The 24,619-nt window shown below is 42.2% G+C and overlaps 1 protein-coding gene across 2 annotated transcripts; it reads right to left on the reverse strand.

The window, feature by feature from the left end:
• Window positions 1-119: 119 nt before the first annotated feature.
• PROSER2 (proline and serine rich 2) lies at window positions 120-24,395 on the reverse strand. 2 transcript variants are annotated; one of them, XR_008437127.1, is made up of 5 exons: window positions 24,297-24,395; window positions 14,979-15,194; window positions 4,806-5,058; window positions 2,135-3,900; window positions 120-2,055 (listed from the first exon to the last, which is right to left on the reverse strand). XR_008437127.1 is itself a non-coding variant. In XM_053977690.1 (4 exons), exons 2-4 carry the CDS (start codon window positions 15,156-15,158, stop codon window positions 2,906-2,908), a joined length of 1,428 nt encoding a protein of 475 aa, XP_053833665.1. In that variant the 5' UTR covers window positions 15,159-15,194; window positions 24,297-24,395; the 3' UTR covers window positions 120-2,905. The 2 variants fall into 2 exon arrangements, 1 of the variants encoding a protein (XP_053833665.1); XM_053977690.1 differs by having other exon boundaries at window positions 120-3,900.
• Between the last annotated feature and the right edge of the window lie 224 nt (window positions 24,396-24,619).

Raw genomic sequence — 24,619 nt, forward strand, 5'->3', positions numbered from 1 at the left:
CACAGTTGCAAAATGAAAGGTTATTAAATCAGTATTAGCCATTTAGAAAAAAAAGTCACCTCCTTCCTCCAAGAAAGAGTCATGCTACTGGGTGGCAAAGAACACAATGGCACCTCCCATCAGCCATCATTTCATTGAGTTTATTCTAGTTTAATAGATGATTTATCAGATTTGTGCAAGACAGTTACCTCTAGCACAAAGGGAAAGAAAGTAAAAATCACAGCAACATATACACACAAAACAAGATACACAAAGTAGAGCTAAATTTATATACAGGTTATTAGCAGCTAGACTTAACTTCATTTAGTACATGGCTTTACTCACTACAGTTTTAGGCACAGAGAAGAATTTATCTGCTATGATGAAGGGCCACAATGAATACCTCGTTCCAAGTCCTCCCTGGGCAGAAACTGCTTTACCTAATGAAGATTTAACTCTCACTTTCCACCAGGTGAGGACACAGCCCTGCACAAAGGATGAGAGAACATGATCCAGCTAATTCAGCATACAGCAACTTTAGATATTAAATATCTGGGGTATTTTTAAGTAGGGTGACATTACAGAGTTATTGAACTAGACTGAATTTCAATGAAACAGTGTCAGGGATTTTTCCCCCCCGTTTGCTTAGCAAGGGCTCTCAGCTGTAAACAACTTAAAGAAGAGCTGGCAAGAAATGATTAGATGTGGAGATTGCTTCGTACGCACTTCACATTCATAATGAAGAATTTGCTTTACCAGGATTTAAAAGCACAAAGGCCATGAAACATTTAAATTTACTTAGCAGGTTATGTTAATAAATTATGATGTATCATCCACATGTCAGTCTCCATTCCAGCCTGCACTGCAGCATGTGCTCGGGTGTATTTTCTGTGCTCCCTAGTCTTTCTGATTTAGGACTGCAGACTCAGAGCCCAGCAGAACAAGCCTGTGCTTTACTTGCAGCACACAAGCAGCCTTTTTTGCTTCAGCAGCACCTCTCACGTTTGATTATGCATGCCCAAGTGCTCTGCCAGCCCAGGAATGGCCACATATTTTAATTACTGATTGCTTATGTATAGCAAGCCTGTCACAATGAGGAACATGATCACTTACCCAGTGAAAACGCTGAAAAGAATAACTACATAACAGAACCAGCCAGATACTGTAACAACACAATGTAAAATTTAAGCAACAAGCAGATAATTAAAAAAAAAACCCAACAAAAAAACCCCCTTAACTTATGAGGCAGGTTGTGAATGACACAAAGGTTCTTCCTTCACGACAGCTTCGTTTACATGTACAGCTCAGCAAGTTTTAAATACTTTATCACAAGAACTACAAACTTGTTTATCACAGTTATGTCAGAGCTCCTCGCCAAAGGGTGTGTCAGTTTCTGCTGTAGCCACCCCTCCTCTTCTCCAAGGTTTATTGCTCAGCTACTTCGGAGAAAGAGTGCATTGGTCGAGGCTTCAGAAAGTGCAGAGAGTAAGTCAGTTTTTCCCTTTAGAAAAAAATCCAGAACACTGAGAAATCAAATGTGAGGGAATAACAACAAAAAAATTTGAGGGTTTGGCATTTGATTTTAAAGTGGCTATTCTTGATGTTTTCAGGTAATACAAAAAGGGAAGGAGTTTCAATGTGGAAGGGCAGCTTTGCCATATTAAAAACCCCAAAAACATACTAACACACAAATATATTTTGGGACCATCTTTACCAGCTTGTCTACTAAACAAAGGCAAAATACCACCAACTTGGACCATTCAGGAGAGATGTGCAGCTCTCCTGAAACTCCACATAGCCTGCAAGAATTTTGGCTGTAACTTCTGTTATGCATTGGCAGGGCAGAATCAAATAAGGCTGTGAACAGAGGATTATTAGGGCTGTCAAACTACAGGAAGACCAAGTGACAGTTTTAGAAGTAACAGAACTTATAATTTGTGTAGTACAGCTACTGTTCCAAAAGTAGCAGTTCCTTCCCAGGAACCTCAACATAAAAGAGAAGACTTTTGACATACGGGTCTCGCTTTTGGTATGAAGTTAATTTGTTCCTATGGCTTCCCTGCTGTGAGATTCTCCCTGGAACAGAGCAGTTGGGGTCACAGATTGTCAGGAGACTCTTTGGCTGTCAGTGCGAAATCCGGCGCTCGGTGCATACCCTCGAGGCTCTCCCGGTGCCTTTCCCTGGACACGTGGGTCGCTCAGGCGTGACAGAGAAGCAGGTGGCTGGGAGGGAAGGGCAGACTCCAGGTGCAGCAGCAGAGTGAGGCAGTCACCCATTCAAAGCTTGGGCTGCTCTGTCCAGGAGAAGGTCAAAGCAGAAGCCATCCTGTGCACAGTTTTGAGTCAAGAGGAGAGTGAGGGAGCAGAAGACTCCACCTCCCATCCAACACTGGCAGGGAAAGAAGCCAAGCCAGATAACACAGACAACAAAAAGTCACAGAAGGGTGTCACACTGTCAGAAATTTCAGCTGTGACATTATGTCGAGCTCCCATGGACAGACAGACAGACATGTGGGCAGGACAGACGGAGCTCTTTGTTTTGGCTTCAGAAAGAGCAAAAGCAAGATTTGCCATTCAGCTTGCTATATACAACAATACTGCACTGTACACTTCATTAACGAGATGCTGCCTGCTACAGTCCAGCATTAATTAAATAAAATTCCTCTTAGTCAAAGAGCAACAGATGAGTATCTCTGTAGGAAGGAGAGCCAAACCCCACTGCTGTACATGACCCTACGTGGTGCTAGTCCTTCTGGGATAAACACAAGTGGCCATTCCACAGTGTCTAATACCTTCCTGGCTTGCCTGAAGCAAAGAACTTTCCCTTTTTTCTTCCATTCCACTTGATCCCAATCCTGTTGGTGCTGTTCCAGCACAAAGCCATGCTATGACTTTCCCCCCTACTGCCACAACATTCCCATCCAAGTTACGCAGTCTCTTTCAGCAGTCCCAGTTTCCGGAGTGCCTCTCTCCTGGCTTCTTCAGTTGAGCCACGGCCGGAAAACTTCACCGTTATCCCTTGGGATCGAAACCCTGAAGGTCTGGGCAGCGAACCCGACCTCCTCCTCATGTCCAGGCTTACACCAGGTTGTTTATAATCATTGCAACTTTTTGCTGTGTTCTGCTGTGGGCAGCTGACTTTGTTAGTGGCAAGAGCCACCTCTGGTTTGATTGTTACAGTTTTGCCCATAGGAAGGAAAGGGCTGGGCTCACTTTTTAAAACCTCATGGATGTTTTGATATCCATTGGTAACAGCCTCTGACTGCTTGGGCTGCACATCAAGCTGCTGCTGAGTGCTTGGGGCATGGTCCACTTGGTCCTGAGCTAGCTTTCCCTTAACTAGGCCGAGTTTTGTCAGTGCTTCATAGCGTGTTTGCTCAGAGGAAAGATCCCGTAAGGAAGAACTTCTGTTACGTGACAAGAAATCATTTTTGTGCAGCTTCTCCTCCAGTTCAGCTGCCAGAAGAGCTCCCCCATTGATGTTGGCCAGCACCTGAGCCCGCCGCTCCTGGACGTTAACCGCTGCTTTGGAAATCGTCTCGCTGAATTCCTTGCCACTGACATTTGTTATGTTGATGTTGCTTGGGAACCGGTGCAGTTTGGGGGCGGGGGCAGGAGGGTGCTTGGGTGCTGTGGAATAATCACCGTTGGCTACTGGGGCTTTCTTCCTGTCAGAATTCCCTTCCTTGAGGGTGACGGGGAAGCGTGCCCGGCTCTCCACCTGCTGCTCAGAGATCTTCTGGGCCATGATGAGAGGAGTGGGGATGGAACGGAGCAACTTTGGATGCTGCACTGGAGGAGGGGGTGGAGGAGGAAGAGGAAGTGTCTCAGACACCGTTGGTGGTGGTGCAGGGGGGTGTGGGGGAAGATCAGCAGGTACAGCTGGCTGAGGGCTCTCGGCTCTCTGAGGGGCATCCAACACTAAAAGGCAAAGCAGCAGAGATGTCATTGACTCTTCACACAGAGCAGAACGTAAGCTAAAATGCTTCTTTTAGCAGCATTTCTCCCCTCTCCCTACCTTTCTAACCTAACCTCAGCCCACATAGCCAGAAGAAAATATAAGAGAAGTCCCAGCAATGGCATCTCTTAGGAAATGCTATAGCTCAAATCACCACATTTGCCATGTGTCACTATCACAGCCCTCTCTCTGCCTTTCACTCATAGTCTGTGTGTTGCTTCACTGTGCTTCAATGGCTGCTCTTTCATAAGAGTTTTGCAGTTCTTATTTTTTATTAAAACAGCCAGGAGAGGACACATTACATCCCATTGTGTGTACTAGCTGATGGATTCATTGTCCAAACACAGAGAGAACAGGCTACAGGGTGACAAAACAACATGCCATATGCTATCTTATCACAAACTCACTGATAGGATCATATGCCTTTCAGTCCCACACAGAGTAACACTGAAAACAATCTGCTATCTTAAAACTCTTGGAAAAAAAAAAAAAAAACTTAAAGAGTCTTGGAGAAGAGCAGAGCATGAACAGGTTGGTGAATACAGTCTGCCTTGTTGCAATGACTGGCAACACAGTGGCACAACAGTGACAACTCAGTCTCCAGGCAGAGGACTGAGACAGCAAACCAACAACTTCATCAGATACATGACCCCCATGAGGGAAAAGGAAAAATTAGGAAAAAAGTTACAGTAGCAGCAAGAATTTCAAAAATCCCAAGGCAAATTAAAATCACTGTCTTTAGAGCTCCCGCTGAGTAACAAATTTATTTTGAGGTAGTAAGGAGTTCTTTTAACAGTTTCTACAGAGAACTGGAGTAGGTCAGGGCTGGATCAAAGGGAAAACCCACACTTGCAAGAAACCAAACTACCTGGTTCTGTATCTCTGCTGGAAGGGCCTTCATGGTCACTGCTCTCAGGTGTTGACTGCACTAAGTCAATGATATCTTCAGTCTCTGAATGACTAGACACATTTTCTTCTGTTGACCTTGGGGACTGACAGTGGATGCCACTGTCACGTAGGGCCATCTCCTCCAAGTCATCTTCTAAGGCATCTATGGTTTCCTCAAAGAACATGAGAACATCCTGTTCTTCATGAGTTAAGTATTTCAAACTTTCATCATCCTATAGGGAAAAAAAGAAAAAAAAAAAAAAACCTAAGATTGACACCTTCCCAAAGAGACATTTAGACATTACAATGCTAGAGGACCAAAAAAATTTAAAAACAAAAATAGCAGCAATTGGTATTACATGCTTTAGTTTAGCAAAGAAGTCTTCATTTGAGTTGTACAGAGCAAATTACTAAAAGATCATAAAAGCCATAAGAGCTACTTAAAAAAAAAAAAAGTCCTACACGCACCTGTGCCTTTGCAGGGGTTACAGATGGCTTCTTCTGATGCCAAACTGTGTTCTTTGTCAGATTCAGGGTCAAGGCTTGGGGAACAACATGGGAGGGAAAGGGTGTACTCACGACAGCCCCAGAAATGGGTTGAGTCCCTTTTTGCTCAAGTCCAAAGGGTGACTTGACTTCTAAAGCAAAGCTGGAGCTGAGAAGTGTCTCTGGTGCTACAAACTATAAACTATCCAGAGGTACGTAAGAGATTATGGAGAGTATTGTAATAGTAAGTAGGGTGAGGGCTTCTAAAGATTTTACCTTTGAATTACATTAAGGAAAACCCAAGAATCAAAATGAAGACCTGTTCCCTAGCAGTATAGTGCCTTAGGCTATTTTCTTCAGCAGGAAATAATCCTGTAGACCACAGAAGTGATAAATAATCACTTGGATTATCCAGTCTTCATTTTCTCTGAGTCAGTGCTCTTAATTAACTTGATTAACACATTATCACTATGTGAAGCTGGCCAGCAATGCTCTAACTCTTTTCACTCCACCCTTGGAAACACTCACTTTTCCAGAAACTTGGAGATGACAAAGAATGATTAAGAAAGGCACTGCATTAAGACAATGGATACAGGAAAGATATTTCCCAAGAGACCTGTGTAAATTCTGGAATGCAAGTATATATTGTTGAAAAGCAAGTGAGGTTTTCCCTTTTCTGGACTGAATTTCTCCCCTGCCAAGCATATACTGGAAACTTTGCAGTCAGTAACTCAACAAGAAGCACCAAGGACACCTCATTACATGTGCAGACAGGGTAAAAAGGCTACTTCTCAGTGGAGGGCTGGGAGAATTTAGGTAAATACATAAAGGTATGCAGTACAAATATTCAAGAGGTAGCACATTCTTGCTAGGGCAGCACAACTTGCTTCAAACTCACCGTGCCTGTTCAGATCATCTTACACTAGATTAGACTAAAAAAACCTGTGTGCAGCTCTACCTGTTAACTCCTTGCACAAATAAAGCTTTTATCCCCATTCTCAGCACTAAAAGTAAGAACAACGTAGCTCTGTACCAAAATAATGCCTATAGATGAAGACATATAATGTGCTGCATTGTACCCAGTGGCAGTTGATCTCCAAGCACTCAGAATGTTACAGATGAGAAAATAAATGGTTTGAAGCTCTTAGCCTGTGTGGCCAACAGAACATTTGGTGGGTGGGAAAGATGCACAGAGGTGTGGTTATTTCTAACTTAGTTTTAATATCCACAGTGTACTGTCAGAATAAGTAACCTATTCCAGCTTGCAGCAAAACTGCTACAAAAGCTAAAGTTTGGATGCCATTTGCCACTGCCGGTTTAAAAGATGAACTTCAAAGGCTGACGTAGTCCACAGCTCGCACCCACCACATGTCAGTTTTCAAAGGCCAAGGAAAGTTTTACAGCTGCACTTGAAAAGCAAGAGACAGACAAGCCTTCCTTTTTTTTTTTTTTTTTCTTTTTGTTTTTTTGTGTGTGTGTGGTTTTTTCCTTAATGGATGTTGCAATCTCCTTCCTTCCCCACCCAAATACTCATAGGGCTGCTATGTCTAGTAGGCGAGAGAATGACAGGAAAGGAGCCCTTGTTAGGTAGCCCTGAGCTGGAGCTGAACAGGACTCCAAGAGCCTTTTGTTGAGGGTGAGCTCATTGCAAGAGCCAGACTTACACAGTCAAAAGAAAAGAAGAGGGGGCTGTGTTTAAGAAGTTCATAGTGGCAACAAATCCAGAGTGTGGTACAGGAATTACTGTGTGCACCTAAAAAAAAAACTGCTCATGCATTAGCTTCACTTGTTTGATCAAGAACTGAGCAAAGAATAGAGCAAGGAAACAAAGACTTCCAAAAGCACTTCCCTGCATCCTTTTCTGTGCTTCAAGACTGAACATTTTTCCATGACAGGTAAGATTTGCAGGAGAGCTTTGCCTGATTTAACCATCTCTCGTGGATCTTGCTGTGTCCCTTTACGTAAAGGATCTAAATTGAGTAACCAGCTCTTTGCAAACACATTTGTAATAAATAGCATACCAAGATGTGAAAGGCCAACTTCATCTCTGTAAGCACTTCGATCTGTTTCCTCATGCAGTTTCTCTTCAAGATGATCAGTATCACATTTCATCAGAAAAAACCCCCAAACAAACAACAGAACCAAAACCAACAGCTCTGGAGAATAGGCAGTGTTAAGTCAGGGCACCGTACTGAGATGCAAGGCATCCAGTCTGGATAGAAACTCCCTCAGGCTAGATATGTTTCAGTTTGCCAGCCAAGGAAACAATCCCATTTTAGACACACAATCACAGTGGCAAAAAAAAAAAAAACCTACTCAGGCTGGTCAAACCAAAGGAGCTCAGAGATGTAAAGCAAGCAGTGACTTGCTTTATTCCCACCTGTATTACTTGCTTTATTACTACCTGTATTATAGTAAAGCCTTCAGAAAGATGGGAGGAATTTTTGTAACTTAAAGGTGCCAGTTTTAACTAAGGCTACCAAGTCTATTTGCAATTAGTTAATTTTCCATATATTCCAACTACTGGAACAGTCCATATTCTTTCCAGGCTGGTTTTCCAGGCCTCCTTTTTCTTGATGAATCTGTGTTTTTTAATAGTCAAAGAAAAGTCTTTTCAGCTACTTGAGTTATTCACCTCATAGTTTCCATCTACTCCCTACTCTTGATACACAAACACACCTCCCTAAACGAAATCTCACATACACCTAACACTACAAACTTTAAAACTATGTCAAAAGACAGCCTGAATTTGAAACTTGAATATTGTGCTTCAGCTTAAAATTACATTAAATTAGGAAGATTAAAAAGACTGCTCGCACAGAAGAAATTTGGGATGAAAACAGCTGAAATAGCTGAGTATGCTCAGCTGGCATTAATATTTTAGATCTCTGTGCAGCCAAACATTTCCTGCTTATGCCAAACAGGAAAGAGTCTGTTATAACACTGTTCGATATAAAAGAGGAAAAATAAAGAAATAAGAGAAAGAAAGCAAGCATAGAATCTATTTCCTAGAAAAGATTTGTTGATTCCTTTCCTACCTGTTCAATACAAGGACTTAATATCCAGAGGCCCCCAATTTTTCATACACATCTGTAGAAATTCTGAACATCACATCCAGATCTAAAATCCTAAGACCAGCACAGCTTTGACAGAAACAGAACACCACAGGAAATCCCAAGATACCTGCAGTGCTTAAAAAAATCTTCTAAAACCTGCTAAGGAACCAAACTTCAACTAGCAAAATACCAGGAGAATGCCAGATTCAACTGATGTATCAATCACTTGACAGCTTCAATGAAGAATTAATAGGCACAATTCCACGAGAAAGAAGTGACTGGGTGCTTCTCAAAAGAACCACAAAGGGAGCAAACTATCCTAAGGTGTAGTACAAAGGCCAGCGGAGCACCACTTGGGCCACAGTCTGTTAGTAACAAGGCAGTTCTACTTGTTAGAAGGGGTGAAAAGGAAAGCCCTGCATGCAGGAACTGTATCAGAACACACATAAAAGCTTTAGCACAGAAGAACTCAAGTACCTCTGACTAGATTTACAGGAAAGGGAAATGGAATGGATTGTACTACTGTGTCCCTGAAGCTGGAAGCATGTGAATTACAGGTAAGAACATGAACTACTACACAGGATCAGACCAAAAAGCCCGTTTAGCTCAGTAGCCTTCAGCAGCTATGAACACACGGGACAAGGGAGAGAGGTTGTGGGAGGTGCTGTATGTTGGATGGGTATATTTTTTCCTCCCCTGAATCCTTCCAGTTTACAGCAACACATGGCTTAAAGATTTCCCAGATGCATTGGCATCTGTGTATTTAATAGCCCTTAATGAGCTTTTCTAGCATGAATTCATCTTATTGTTTGAGCCATGGAAATGACTGGCATGCACAGCATTCTGTGGCAGGGAGTTCCAGAGTGTAATTGTGTGCTCTGTCAAAAAGTGCTTCCTCTACAACCCACTATCTGATGGTTTTGATAGTACCATTTCATTTGATGAAGAAGACTATAATATTTAGTGTTGTTTTCTTCAGTTTACGAGCATAATTGTACCCCTGTGCTTCATGAGAGGTAGCAAAGCATATAATCAATAGGTCCCAAATGACGAAACAAATTATCTACAAGTACTTAAAAGAGAAACTAGATGAGCTAAAGTCATAAACTGACTAAATTACTCCTAACCTACTTTTAAAGAAAGCAAGCTGAATATCTACTTAAACTCTGAAGACATCCCTTTGATAAACAAAATTAGGCTGATCAGTTTATAGAAATTAAAAGGAAAAAGAAATTGTTAGACCAACGCTGAGAAAAGTTAGGAGACGCGTCAGGCAAAAGCCACTAAATTTTCATTAAAAATCAAGTAACTTCACACCAAGCTCATTTCTTAAGAGAGGGTTATTAACTTGACCACAAGATGTCAAGTACAAGATGTCACATACCTTGATTTTAAACCTTTATGATATGGCCTCCAAAAATGAACTCACAGATGAACAAAAAAATGATGCTGAGATGAAATTACTGCAAGGTACCTGTGATTCTGGTAATCTGTGATTCTGTCAGTTTAAGTGCCATAAAGAGGGAAAAAATCTGCTGTTCAGGGATGCAGATCTCATTCTGGGATATATTAACCAGGGTGATGACATGACAGCACATCCTCATTCGGAACACAGAGTTCAGATTCAGTTGCTGAACTTTGGAAAGGATGCAGCCAAGCTGGACAGAGTCCAGAACAAAGCACGGAGTGCTCCAAGCTTAGCTGCACAGGAAGGCTCAAATAATGGAGCATGTTACATTTAAAACAGGAGAAAATGAATGGGTGGTGGGCAGATGCAGCCCTGTGTCCCTGTGTGTATTTTAAGATAGAAAAAGCTGACCACCCATATAATTGCAACAAATCTTCTCTACATGCACGAACAGTGAGACAAGTAGAAGTTAACTTTCACATTATAGAAACTGTAATGCGAGTATTCTGTGAAAAGTAGCAGAATATATGAAGAAAACACTCTGGAAGTTCAGTAATGCCTATTAGCATGGTTTAAAAAGCAGATTTGCCCACCTGCTGGAATAATCTCTATCTACCAGATCCTGCTTTGAAGCACAATGATACAGTTTGTGCACAGAGCCCAAACTGCCTTCTGTATTCTCACTAGCACATTTTACAGCAAGATCATTCTTTGCTAGGAGTCAGGCTCTTATTTTTCCAAGGCACACTGTTACCAGGTCATACTAACATCAGCTTAAAGTGGATGAAGCATAGCATAGCTCTCTCCACACCCTCTAAGGAATGGCTTCCACCTGCCCCAAGGCAGCTGTATCCATACAAAGCAAACGGTCAAAAATTCTCGTCATTTTTTGTGTATTGTTATTTGGCAAAGTCCTTGGACATGGTGAAAGGTCTTGTAATCTAGTAAAGCCTGTGGAGTATCAGTGTCAAGGAAGAAAAACATATTCATTTTATCAAAGGAGTCTTTCTCAGGACTTTCCCTTGAATGCACCTGAAGTGCAGCTCAACATCACAAGACTCATTCAAATTGTGAAGAAAAAAGGTGGCAGTGGGCTAACAGACACATGATCTGTCCTTTTCCAGAACCCCTAAATCCACAGTGGATTCTCAGTGGATTCTGCTCAGGGAGGTTGAGGTAAAGAGATACCAACATGGTGCACTTAGAATGCCAGGTCTGTTGCATCTGAATTATCTGTACTGATCCAAAAAAGGATAAGGATCGTAATGAAGAATTTTTAGGCTACAAGAGATACCATAACTACAAAACAACCAGGTCACCCATGAGTTAAATGGCTGAGTGTGTGAAACAAAACACTGAGCCAGCTCAGACTACTCACAGCATAGCTGCTCTTCATGTCTACGTAACAAACGTTCAGAATGTCACCTATACTATACAAGGGATCCAGGAGTGACAAACCATCTCCAGTGACTGGCTATGAAGACTTGTTAGAGCCAGAAAGGAAGCTTATTTGAAGAAATAACAATCAGAACAAGGAAAATCTCTTTAGAGTCATGGCCTCTCCCGGTTTAAGCCATTTGATTAGTGATCAAATGAAATAGTCACTTGAACAAATTCTAGAGGCCACCACTGCCCCAAAAAGAGTGGTGGTGAACTGTGGCATTAACCAAGGATCTGTCTGATCCAAAAGCAAAAAAATAAAATATAAACCACAGTGTGATCCACCATGAATAACAAGAACTCACTATCCCTCAAAGCTATCACTCAGTAATGTATCTATGTTCAGATACAGAAGGTAAAGTACTGAAGTTGTAGCAACAGATCCAAGGCACTGACACAGCTTATAATTAATGCAGTTCCAATTAGTACAGCTCACTTCAGGTACAACCAGCGCCTCTGCCATGGTTTTTACAGGTAGCACAATTGTCCTAGCACATTATTCACACGTAGAAACTAAAGCAGTTACTCATGGCTGAGAATAGATACCCAGTCCAATTACCAGAGACAAGCACTGAAAGAAGGATTGGCTTTAAGAAGCTGGTCTCTGCCTATTCAGTCAATGGAACAAGGCAAATTGCTTCCAAAAAAACCCAAGACCTAGTTTTATCTTCAAATAAAGTGTCCTTAAATTGCTGCAACTGTATTTCATGGCAAGTTAATTCTTATACCACATGTCTGGCAGTGTCATTACAGACTGGGTTTTGGAAGCTAGAATTGCCAAGAACAGAGTGGTTTTGTTTGCCCTCACCCTTGGGTAAGTGCAACTGATCCCATGCATTGAGAAAATACACTTCCCTCAAGCAGATGTATGGAGACCTCTTTTTAACAAAGAAACCAAAATATATGTGCAAATTAGTCCTCATATGTAACAGTTTTTATGGTTTCCAACGTTAATGTGAGAAGAAGATATCAAGGGATACATTTCTCCCATCTCAACTCAACCTGCTGTGACAGATTTGGCCAAATAAGTCCAGACCTGAACATCTATAATTTCTATGGAAATACTCCTAAAATCAAGGCAGCATCTTGCTTTCCTTTTAAAATAAAGAATTTTGCTTAGAGGCCTGCAGTTGTCAAAGATAACTGGAAGCATCACTATATAGGTAAGAGAAGCTGAGAAATTTGGCAAAATTAAACTGAAATGACAACAGCTGACTGGGAAGGATCCCACATACAGAATTTTAAGACCTTTTTAGCACATGGAAATTGATGTCCATCTCCTAGTCATTCCTAAACTGACAACCTGTTCCCAGCAAGCGATGCCAGCACATACACACAGGATGCAGGACCAGCCAGGAGCCAGCCAAACCAGCTGTGAGCAGTCAGCAAAGGCTAAAGCCAGTCCAAGTGTTTGTCCCTATTATCACATCCCTGGGTTTGTTTGAATTCCACAGACGGAATACAAAGGTTATATTTAGTAACTAATGCAGTTTGACACTGAGAAGCTTAAGAGCCTGTTTTTTTTACAATCAAGTAGGAAGAAACCTGGAGCAGCACAGGTCTGTCATAAGAAGCACAGTCACACTTCTTTCCTTTGCAATGCCCTTACAAAAACCCAAAAAATCAAAGCCAACCCTGACCTTTCTTGCTATGTCTCTAGGTGAACAGACCCAGGAAAGTGATAAATGAAGAGGCAGTTAGGTCTTTAGTTGCTTCTGTTTCAGGGTCCAGTGAAGGTCCAGTGTGTCTGAAAATACAACCCCTACCTTTCTCAGAACTGGCATAATAGAAATTCTTTGTCTACACAAAGTTAACTACCCCTTTCCTCTCATTAGGCTATCAAAGCTTCTGCATCTTCTGAACTTTTATAACAAAACTACTGAAGCAAGAAGATGATGTCTCCAGGAGAATCTTCCAGCAATGAGGCAGAATAGGCAGCATTTCCTTCATGTTCAGTTTAACACAGACCCCTTCTCAAATTCAGAAATTGAAATGATGCCTGTATTGAGAAGAGTTTATGTTGTCCAATCTGTTACTCCACACATGCAAGTTGTCAGCCTTATTGGACATGCCACCTACTACACTGCTGGAAGAAAAATCATGGAAGGGGATCTGTGGCATCCCAATTAAGTTTGTTGGTACACAATTCACTGTCTTCATGCACAGACTCAAATAAGACAAGTCAAAGGCTCTGTGAACTGGTAATTCACAAGTCTGATGGGAATTGCCTAAGCCTGCAGCTAACTTTACTCCATCTATAAATTACTGCATTACAGAGTAGGAAGGGATTCCAATTCTACCTGATGCATCATCATATGGGTTATCACATGGCAGGATCTAGTTGGACTAAGGGAACTTAAATCATTTTCTGACACAGCAGACCCGGAACGAGACCGTACAGACTGATTTATACATAGCTTTGTTATTCAATACTGATTTTTTCAAATGCCTAGTCTCATGTCTGCTACTGCAGCTAAGAATAAAACCCAAGGAAACTTGATTGACTATTACTGTGTTAATCTGGAAACTAGTGGTACAGTAATAAGCAAAATTAACTTGCAATTCTCTTAAAATTAAGTTGTCTCCAGCAAAGTGCTACTTCCACCATAATTCTCTAAAATTCAACCAGCTTTCATAAAACAAACAACAGACACTAACTTCCTGAGTCCAAATGATGTACTTAACCTCTCCCACCCTTGACCCTTCACAACTTTTTTCTACAACAGATCAGAAGCAGTTAAGGAACTAAATTTCATCACTCTTGTTTTGTGTTTTAACTAGCAACACAAGCTGAAGGATACAGCGTCATATTAACAGTAAGTATTTTCAGTAGAAACAACAAAATAAGGACCCGCATTTGAAATGCCTCCAGGTGCCAGAAAGCTCACGAAGTAGCACAAAACCATGAGTGTGTCTGAGGTATACAGATAAATACAGGTTTTGCCACTTACTCTTTCACAGAAAACTACCATATTAAAAGGAAACTATCAGGAGGGCAGAGGGAAGGAGACAGAAAGCTTAATTCCATATTTAAGGCAAGGCAGAGATTTAGATTTCCAAGTAAGCATGTTTACCAGAGTGCTGTTTCCTCAGTTAAGAATGGATGCTTTTCAAATGGTTGGAATGATAAAAAAAAATATGGAAGGAACCATACCTGTGCTTTCTAGGCTTAGCCTGTCACAGTACAAAGTGTACTGTTGAGTTCACTGCCTGATTCACCCTGCTAATTGGGAAAAATGCAGAAGTGCATCCTACTCCCTCAGTTACTCACTCACGATTTAAATGACCACACACTCATACTCACTCATATTCACTAATGCAAGCACAGCTTTGTTTATGGTGACGTATTTGTTACTCATCTAATTAAGGTGGAATAAGCCGAGACCTTTATTCAGGAGTGTCAACAAAGAGATTAAGCAAAAGCAGTGTGTAGAACAACCACTATCCTTTAAGTTTCTTTATGAGCTATTTAAGAAAGCAAGGGCAGAGAAGCCCTTACTGCCATTCCTGGTTCTCTGGGAGGAAGGCCTGGACAGAAGCACTCTCCAAGCTCTCAGAGGCAATCAGACCAGAATAACAAGCTGTTATCCTGAAGCTGAGAAGTTCTTTCTGGCCTTTGAGTTTAACAACCGAGACAACACCAGCAACCACTTAGGATTAAAAATGGCAAAAATCAATCTTAATAAAACAAAAATCGCGTGATGTGGGACAGAGCTATTAATGTAATCTGTATCACTAAGCGCAAGGCTCATTAAACACTTACCAAGGCAAGATTTCTGCACCTAGCTTGGCTGCCATGGTTCTCCACACTGCCAGTCCTTTCCACGCTCCCATGCGTGTGTTCTGGAGAGATTTCAGATGCCATTTCAGGAGAATCCACCAGGAGATTCCTAGGCATCACACCTTCTTGACCTATTGATCCCGACGCAGCACAGAATGCCATCAGTGTCTTACGTGGGGCTGCTCGCTTTATTCATGTCTGGAAACAGAGAACAATGTGGTATGGGGTTAAGTCTGCTTGCTAAAACACTTGAAAAAGAATGGAAAATAAATGGAAAAAAAAATCCCACACAAGTTAATAAAGGGCATATCTTTATGTCCTGAAACACATCTACTGCTTTATGGGCATCTTTTAAAACACTGGTTTTGTTCAAAAAGATGACTAAAATCCAACATAAAAAGGTTCTGTACCCCATCTCTTGTGCTTCCAAACCAGATGTCTATGGACAGTTAGAAGCAAGGACCCTGCATCTATCCTTGTCCTACAAATTCAGTTTGTGTTTTCCATTATGGCACATCATTAACAGTAATAAAATCCCACTGGCTGAGGATACCAACTGGCACAGCTCAAGTACCTTTATCTTTATTTGGTTTTAAACAGGAATTCTATTTATGGGATCACAGGAGGGAACAGAACCCCATTCATTTCCTAACACTGCTGCAGTTAACTCATGCCACTGAAGCAGCTCTATGCCACCTGCTTCTGGTGAAAGACCCATGAGCAGAACTTGGTGCCATTTTTGCATCAACGCATTACAAATTGCCTTTGAAAGCTTCAAGAGCTTTTACTGCACTCAGCCATGAAGAAACAGTACTTGTACATTTGGAAGACACTTACTGAAAAAGACATATGCACCAGCATTCACTGGAGGAAAAAGCCCCCAGTTTTTTAAGCTTTCCCAATGGCCAGTTCTGTAAAACCTCTGAATTGTCGTCATCTCCCAAAACATTCTGGCAGAACTTTTTCTTTGATTCTCAAGGACACAAACACAAAAGTCATCTTAGTGCACGAACAGCATGAGCAGGGGGTAGGCAAAACATAGAACCTAGCTCATTTCTTGCTGTGATACATTAAACCACCCTTTGCAACGAGAAACTGCCTTGCTTACTAACAGTCCATCTTTTCACCCAGCTTGCCTGTGACCCGTGGACAGCAGTGACACATTCCTCAAAACAGCTGGCTCTGAGGTGCCACGTTATATGCAACCAGCTGGGAAATGGACACCATTCCCCTGACACTGCACAAATTAAATGAGATGCTCCTGCTTCCCAAGTGCTTCTCCCTTTATTATGGCTCAAGAGGCGACACGAGAAGCAAAGTCAAGCCTGAATTTCCAATTCAATCGGATTACTTCTCCTTGCTCCCCACAGCTGTGGGCTGAGGGCTGAGAAACCAGAGCCTTCTGGTAAGCTGATTAGTGTTTCATAGCAGTGAGATAACATCTGCCAATACTGAGCAACAATTCCATCCCGCTGATCCCTCCTCCCAGGAGAGGGCTATGACATTACCAGAGGTGCCTTGCCTGTGCCGCAGCACCAACGTGTCATGCGGGAAAGCTCCCACACAATGTAGCTAGGCTGCAGTCCAGCAAGTCTTGGAAGCACATCCACAATCCAGAGCACTGGGCTGCCACAACAAAAACATCTCATGGCCCTTCTTATGAACATTAGGTCTAACGATCAAATTTAGCCTTACTTTTACACAAAAAGAACATTCTTCCTTTTTTTTTATTACGAACTTTAGCTATTAATGATACAATGCATCCTCAGGATAATGGGCTTTAAGTGATGCCCAGAGAGGTAGAAACATGCTCATGGTCCTGGTTTTCAAACTCTCAGGACAGGCAGGCACAGGAGCACTGAGGCAGTACCTTTGGCTGCTGCAGAAAGCTAAACAGGAAAACAGCAGCCCATGGAACATATCCTGCAACAGCAGCTCCATCTACAACAAACCCTGTGATGCTGAAAAGCCACACAGAAACACATCCACACAAGAAAATATATGCAATTTTTGGAAGCCAACATTATCAGTGAAAATCTTGACTCCTCTGAAATCTTACACTTGAACAAACACACACAAATACATATATAATTTTTAGACTGTGAGACTATCAGAGCATCATGACACTGCTGAAATTCACAGAAAACTCCCACTGACTTCAGATTCCATCCTATGACTGTCTAGGTGATGTTCAGATGGAAAAGAGACAAGCAAGAGGTGAGTACTTCTACTGACTTTTGACACAAGGCAAATGTTATTTCTCTTCAGCACTTTTAAGTTGCAGCAACAACATTTATCCAGGTGTCCCCAATATAAACTGAATATGCCATGTTTGTTCAGCCCCTCAGTGATGCTATAGACAACTGTGAGATTTCTAGAACTACACTCAAAACTATTAACATTTTATGGACTCCATTATGAGACGCCACTGCTGCAGATTACAATAGATATCACAAATAAAATCCACATTTAAAGACTAACCAGGAGAAGATATTAATTGATGTTAACAAAAAACAAATCAAGAGGCCCAGATTTTGAGGGACAAGTATTTAAGAGTATTGTTCTGCTTTCTCCAACAGTAGTACCTCAGTTTAACCAGGACTAAGTTCATGGTAGGCTCTCTGCATTCAGGACAGCAGGAACACCCAGATTCAGCAGCAATAAACATTAAAGTCATGAATTCTAAATAATAACAAATACCTCTGCTCCCAGCAAGTTCCCATTACTCATTCTGGAGCTGCAGTTCAGATGTTTCACAAAGCTCCTGAACAATGACTAAAGGCAGTGAGTGCAACTGGTTCAGAGAGCCGCCCACACAAGAGCCAGTATCAAACATTACAGCACTGGTCCTGCTTTTGTGTTAGAAGCTGTGGCTTATTTGGGAGTTTTACTCATTTCAGAAAAGCTTGGGAGCTGTGCAATGGTCTGTGAGCCTGCAGAAAAGGTGCGGGGGAAGATTTTTTTTTCCCCCTTCTACCTTTTACATCATCTTTAACACATCAAAGTACATGTCAATAAAATCAAAATCCATTCATATACATTATTTCTTCTCCCCTTCGCTGGGTTCTTTATGCTTTAAGAAACTCCTACACCTTTGTACAGTGTCTAGGGCAGCTAGAGCTGATGTGAGGCTGCCCAGCACTGCTGCAATACACACAGCATGTTTTACAGACAAATTCCTCTCTTAACCATGGTTAACACTCAAGTCCCTTCATCCTATTTATGTCATCTCTATTAAGTGAAAGACTTTATAAGTTTAAGATAGAAATAGTCATGGATCTAGTGAATTTCCAGACCCCACTGTTTCAGTAGGATTGCCAAGGTAACAAGCAGGGCTCAAAAATAAGGTAACCTTGCTCAGAAAGAAGGAACAGCAGGACAACAGGCAGCTGTTCCTCCTGACCTTCAGAGATGCATTAAATATGAAAGTTTCTCACAATGGGATTTGTTGTTCAGTCATTGTAGCTGGGTATTTTTTAGCTTGGCTTAAGAGAGGTACCATTAGGGATTAATAACAAAAAAATATCAGATCATGACACAGGAGCACAGAAGTGTGACAGGAACAGTACTATTTGGAGAGAGGACCCCAGATATTAAACCAGAAATGCATCTTAGGGCAGATGTGATTCTATCATCTGAAATGATCACTTCTTGGTTACACTAGAGATAGCTTTCATGAGATATTTAAAACAATACAAGTCACATATCATGCATGTTTTTCAGAGAGTAGAAGGAGGAAATTGAAACATTCTGAAATTAGCACTGAATTTCACCTCCAAAGATTTAATTTTGCTTTGACAGAGGCAAATAATTCACAGAGAATGTATTAAGTTGCCATCAAAGATAAGGTGTGGTCTGTCCTTTCAAAAAGGATATTTTTACAGTTTTGCTGACTAAGGTTACTTCTTCACTGAAGCTCAATGTTAGCATTTACAAGGGACTGTTTCTATAGTAGCAGGAGATTGAAAGAATTTTTTATTAACAATCCTGTTTGAAGACTAGCTTAATAGGCAAAAAGATCAATCCCACAAAAGTGCAAGACATTTAAATGCTAAAAAACAACTGCTACATAAGCCAGGAGCCAAAAGTCAGCAGACAGCACCAGGCCATTAACTGCACAATATACTTAAGGTGAGTTGACAATTTTTAGAAAATTATCATGCATTTTTAAAAGGGCACAAGATCAGTCTGTCCCTTTCACTACACATACAATTTCTAGAACACTCTCTGCACGAAACATTTCTGAAGATAGATTTCTAAGCCTTGCTGTACTCTGAGCATCACACAGACTTTGCCTTTGTTCTTAACCAGCGCTTTCTCAGTGATTCAACTGAAATAGAAGAAGTGCCCAGTGAACTTCAAGATTGGCTTCGTCTGTCAGCTGTGCACTGACATAGCAATGCACACACTCAGCTCTGCACACACTGTCAGTCACCTTACACTCCATGGTGGTGGTTGAGTTTGGAGAATTAAGCATCTGGAAAAAACATCTGGAAACACTCTGTGGTCATTAGAAGTGTTACCATGGGATGGGTTTTATAAAAATGATGGTACAGGGACAGCCTCTGACAGTTGGCAGTAAAACAAGGCAAAGGAGAGCAGGAATTCATTGAGATTCCTGCGTGCTGTGGTCAGGAGACCACAGGGCTTCCCAAAACAGGTCAGGTATTTGTGTCTAATAACCTCATGAATTTTTCCTTGTATTAAGTGCTCCTGCAACATACCTCTGAACCAGCTGTACAAGACCAGAGTTGAACAAAACCAGCTGGTCCATGACACGTCTTCACTGAGCCACTGCTGTTCCAAACTCCTCAAAACTAACTGATGGTTAGTTACACTGGACACATTTCCTCCTTGTGAACAGGGCTATCAGCAACTGAATTCTTCTTACCTCCTTCAGGATGTGAAATACTGAGTAAATCCTTGAGCTTTAGGGGAAACCTTACTCTTGTGATTTACAGTAAGATTGAAGCTTTCTGGTAGAAGAATAAACTAAGTAGCAGTACTGCCTACAGAGGCCAAACTTCACAGGCAAGTTGTCTAATTCCAGGAGTACACTTTAGGAACCAAGGTAAACCAAAACTGGCCAACATGGTTAAATTCTGACTTTTCTTCTCCATATCATAAGTGTAGAAACTCGTGATAACAGTGAGTATGATTAACAGTTTTTATCTGCACGTGAAAAATTGTGAAAATCGTGTGTTCAAAATAGTCATGGCTATTTAACATCCAGTAACCCAGAAACATTCCTGCCCTTGTTTAGAGAGAGACTGTCACCACAAAATGGCCAGACAAATAGAAATGCTGACCATTAATAGAAAAAGAACAAAAAAACCCCACAGAATATAAAAAAATACACAGAATCCATGACAGTAAGGTCTACTAAATGAGACCCAGGCCAACAGCATTTTTATAGACACTTCCTTGGACATCAATATTGATTTGCAGAACAGGTGACAAGTAGGACTGAACAATGTTTAGCCAAGTGTGAATTCGGGGGACTCTCATGGCAGCTCATGACAGATATTCAACTACATCAAAGTAATTACAGAGTGACAACAACCACGTAAGTCTCCCAGAACCCAATGTATGTAACCCCAATATTTTGTTTTAAACTTTCTGGTTTCTGTGGCACACTTGTGACAATTCAAACTTTCCTTTACAGGCTGGGGAACTACAAAATCCGTTAGTTTTAGAGCTAAAAACAAAGATTCTCTCAGTCCTCTAAATCTGGAAGTTGGAGCCTCAAGAAACACACTGAATGTCATTCATACAACTCGCACCAGAATTTGTGAGAGCTGCCAACAGTGAAATAACTAATCCTGTGTACATACATTTTTGAAAGAACTAGATGGGCAAGGCACCAAAAAGTAAAATTTAAATCTGTCTGACTTCACTAGGAAATTCCATCACATGCTTAAATGGTTCAGTGAATTGGATCTCAATTTAAATGTAGCAACCACTTAAAAAGAAAGGAAACAATCACAAAGCAACATTTTCATCACCCAAGTAATAACTGGATTACTACACTGAATTCTCCAAGTCATGCTTTGCTCAGAAACAGTGCTTAAGGACACACCTTTGACCACATTAATCCAAGCCTGATGATACCAGAAAAAGAAGATTCCATACTGTGCTTTCTAGATTTTCAAGACCATCCTGTTGACTGTTTTGAGACCCTATGGTTCAGAGACTTTGTTACATACAACCAAGCCAGCACAAGAACATAGCTCATCACTACCTCATATTGCTCTCTGCAGTGTTTGGGAAAGGCTCCTTCTTTTAAGGCAGTGGAATGCCAGGGCAGGATTTGATGATGCTGAGCACATTAGTCCACCCTCAAGATGGGAAAAGATGTGCCCACACATCTTTGCCTTTTCCCTTGCAAATAAACTGTGTCCCCAGTTCACTACATCAACAACAGCATCAGCTGAATCTTGTTGCCTGAAATGAAGGCCAGTAGCAAACGCTCCTACACAACATTGTGGATTAAACCACCAAAGATCCCTGAAGTGCTCACATTTCCCACATGTCCCATTCAGTGACAGAATCACTTCCTGCCCCAGCTAGAAATAAAACCACAGCCAGTGACAAGTAGTTACTTTTCTGTAGATTAAGGTCTTACCTAAGGGCAATGATAAGGCTTTCTCTGGTACTCTCCAGTTGAGATTTGATGACCAGCACCTGCTCAGTGGGAGAACTGCATGTGATACCCAGAGCTGTCTCTCCAGTCCTATATGGGGCTTTAAACACATCCAGGTGATGGCTGAGTTCTCCTCTGACTTCAATTTGCCTTATGCAAATTTCAACAAGGAAAGCGTCCCATTCTTTTCAAGTTACTCTTTTTAAATCTCCCCTGTTAACATCAGGGTGGTGCTATCTGTGACAGCCAACACTTTAGAACCATGAAGTGTACATAAACAATTTCAGGCACAGACACCTCTGTAATTAGTCAACTTCTGTCTTGTTACAGGTGCAGCATTGCTGGGGTTTAGGGTTTCATTATGTAACTGCTGCTACAGTCATAGCAATGGTGAGCCAAATCCTGTTTTACACAGTATTTAGGATAGCAAGACAATTTTCAGCCTCAGTACAGCTGTGTCACAGTCTCACAACTCGATTTTAGGCTGCTCTCCCAAGTTTCTTTTTGTGACTGCTGTGCTGCTGTGGGGAAGAAAGCAGAGGACATCTGAAGCACAAAGCATGGGTGTTTACTTTAAAAATGAACTATTTTTGGACATTTCATTCCTATGTAAGTACATAAAGGTCTAACTGCCCAAGGTAAACAAAGCTGAAAACAGCACTGGTAGAGTCTTGGCCCTGGACTTTACTTGGTACAGGGATCATCCATACACACCCAATTGAAAAGAATATATTTAAGCAGTTAGTTATACTGGAAATTAAAATCACTTGCTTTTATTTTTTAATTAAAAAAAAAAAAAAGGAGGAGAGAGGATTTTGTAACAGCCTGTCTGGCTGGCTTCGAAAGCCACATTCATATGCTCATTTATTTTCATGCTCCAGTATTTCAGAAGGTCAGTCAGCCTGAGACTTGTCAATTGCTCAGGAGTTAAGTTGTTCCAGTTACTATATCCAACCAGCAATCCGTCTGCCAACATTCTTAGTTAATATTTCTCTCAGAGGCATGCAGAGAAAAAGCAGCTATAACTAACAGGATGAGAGGAGTTTTACTACTGACAAAACAGATGCAATATATAAATCTCTCTGTTCCTTTCTAATTCCAGGCATTACTTGCACTTCTAGTCATAAAATTCATTCTACTCATTCACTCCCTATAGTAAAACCCCCAAACAAATAAGAAAGACATTGCTGGGAAAATCTATTCCATTTCTGAGAAATAAGTAGTATCTTCATTTCTTAAGAGACCCAAGCAAGCAACATTTTTTTTCCCCCCTTTTATTGTTTAAACATCAGCTCCCCCCTTATACAACAGTAATTCCTGTAAAGGAAGGAGAAAAACCACAATCATAATTCTTTAAAGTAGTGCCTGTACAAGGAAGGCCATCTACAATGCTGCATTAGTCAAGGATCTGTATCAAAGTCTTAAAATAATACCTTGTTATTAGCATAAGCCAGAAATTGCAAACGCTTTTAAAGCTAAAACTTATGCTTTAGGGTTTAGAAATAAGTCTTTCATAAAAGGGAGGGGAAAGGAAATAACAGTTACATTTCTGATACTTGTTGTAGCTTAAAATTCTTGGAAAATGTTCAGAAAAATTCAGAAGAGGCTGTCTTATCTTTTTCCTATTTCATCTGCATGCTTGTTACCACAGGAATCATCTCTTGCTACACCCATGTACAGGACCAAGCACAAGAGAGCTCCACTTCCAGCAACCTCCTCTCGCTGCCACACTAAAACAAAAACTGATCAAGAAACATGCCCTTGAGATCCTGGATTACTGAAAATCCCAAGAGTGTTTTTAAGGCTGTGCTTTCTCTTTACAGGCACTAAACCTCTCACCCAAACCACCTAAGATCTTAAGAAGCACCAGCTATCTCATGCTTACCACCTCCAGATGGAGAAGGCACCTGGAGGTGGAAGGGGAAAAAAGTATCCTGAACTAAAACCTGCTACTGTTTACACCAACAGCTTTTCCAATGGAAACCCTAAATTGCAGACAAGGAAAGCAAAGTGGAGGCACAAGACAGCTGTTCCTCATCACCCTTAGTCAGGCAGGAACAGCAAACATCAAAGTTTTACAGGTATGAAACCTTTACTTAAATATATTTTCTTAAAGTTACCAATAAGCAGAAGCAAATTTTATGTTACACTAGGGAAGTACAAGAAATCCATAGGGGTAAAAAAAATTCTTAACAGCTCAATAGTGGGAAGCCAAGCCCCACGCAGGGCAGCAGTTTGCTGACAGCTTCTCCTCCCCGCCCGTGTACCAAAACTAACGCAAGCCCAAAGCTGCTCTACGGGGCTGTGCCGGTCCCCGTCCCCGGTCCCGCCCGGCGCCCAGAGCCCGCGCAGCGCACGGAGCACCCCGCGTCCCGGCCGCCGCTGCTCTTGGAACAGGAGGGAAGAATAATTAAAAATCCATTAGTGAGTAATAAGAGCAACACCGAACCATTCCCGTGGCGGGCTGGCAGGGGCGCGCAGCTCCGCGGCCTCTCCCCGCAGCGAGACCGAGCCGGGGGCAGGAGGAGCGGCGCGAGCTCGCCCCCTCACGCCAGCGACCCGAGACCCGGCGGGGACGAGCCCGGGGGAGCGAAGACCCCCTCAGCCGGGAGCCCGCGCACGGCCAGGGGAGCCCCCCGAGGAGGGGCGGCACTCACCGGCTTCGGGGTCCTCGCCTCTCCCAGCCGAGGGCGGAACGAGCCCCGGCGGAGGATAGGCAGGTGGTTGGAGCAGCGCCGCGGGCTCCGCCGAGCAGCCGCCCCGAACTCATGCGCACTGCGCCGGCCGCCACCCACGGCGGGCGGATAAAGCGGCCGGGCGGTGGCTCAGCCCGGCCCGGCTCCGCCTTGCCCGGGCGGGACCGCCGCCTTTGTCCCGGCGCTCGGGGCAGGGCGTGAGGGAGGGAGTGTGCCCTTCCGAAAGGCGGCTGTGGTGCGGCCGGGCCTGGGGGGCTGCGCTGACAAGGAGCACAAGTGTGTTG

Source organism: Vidua macroura, chromosome 5 (genome assembly GCF_024509145.1).
Source record: "Vidua macroura isolate BioBank_ID:100142 chromosome 5, ASM2450914v1, whole genome shotgun sequence".
Taxonomy (NCBI): Eukaryota; Metazoa; Chordata; class Aves; order Passeriformes; family Viduidae; genus Vidua; species Vidua macroura.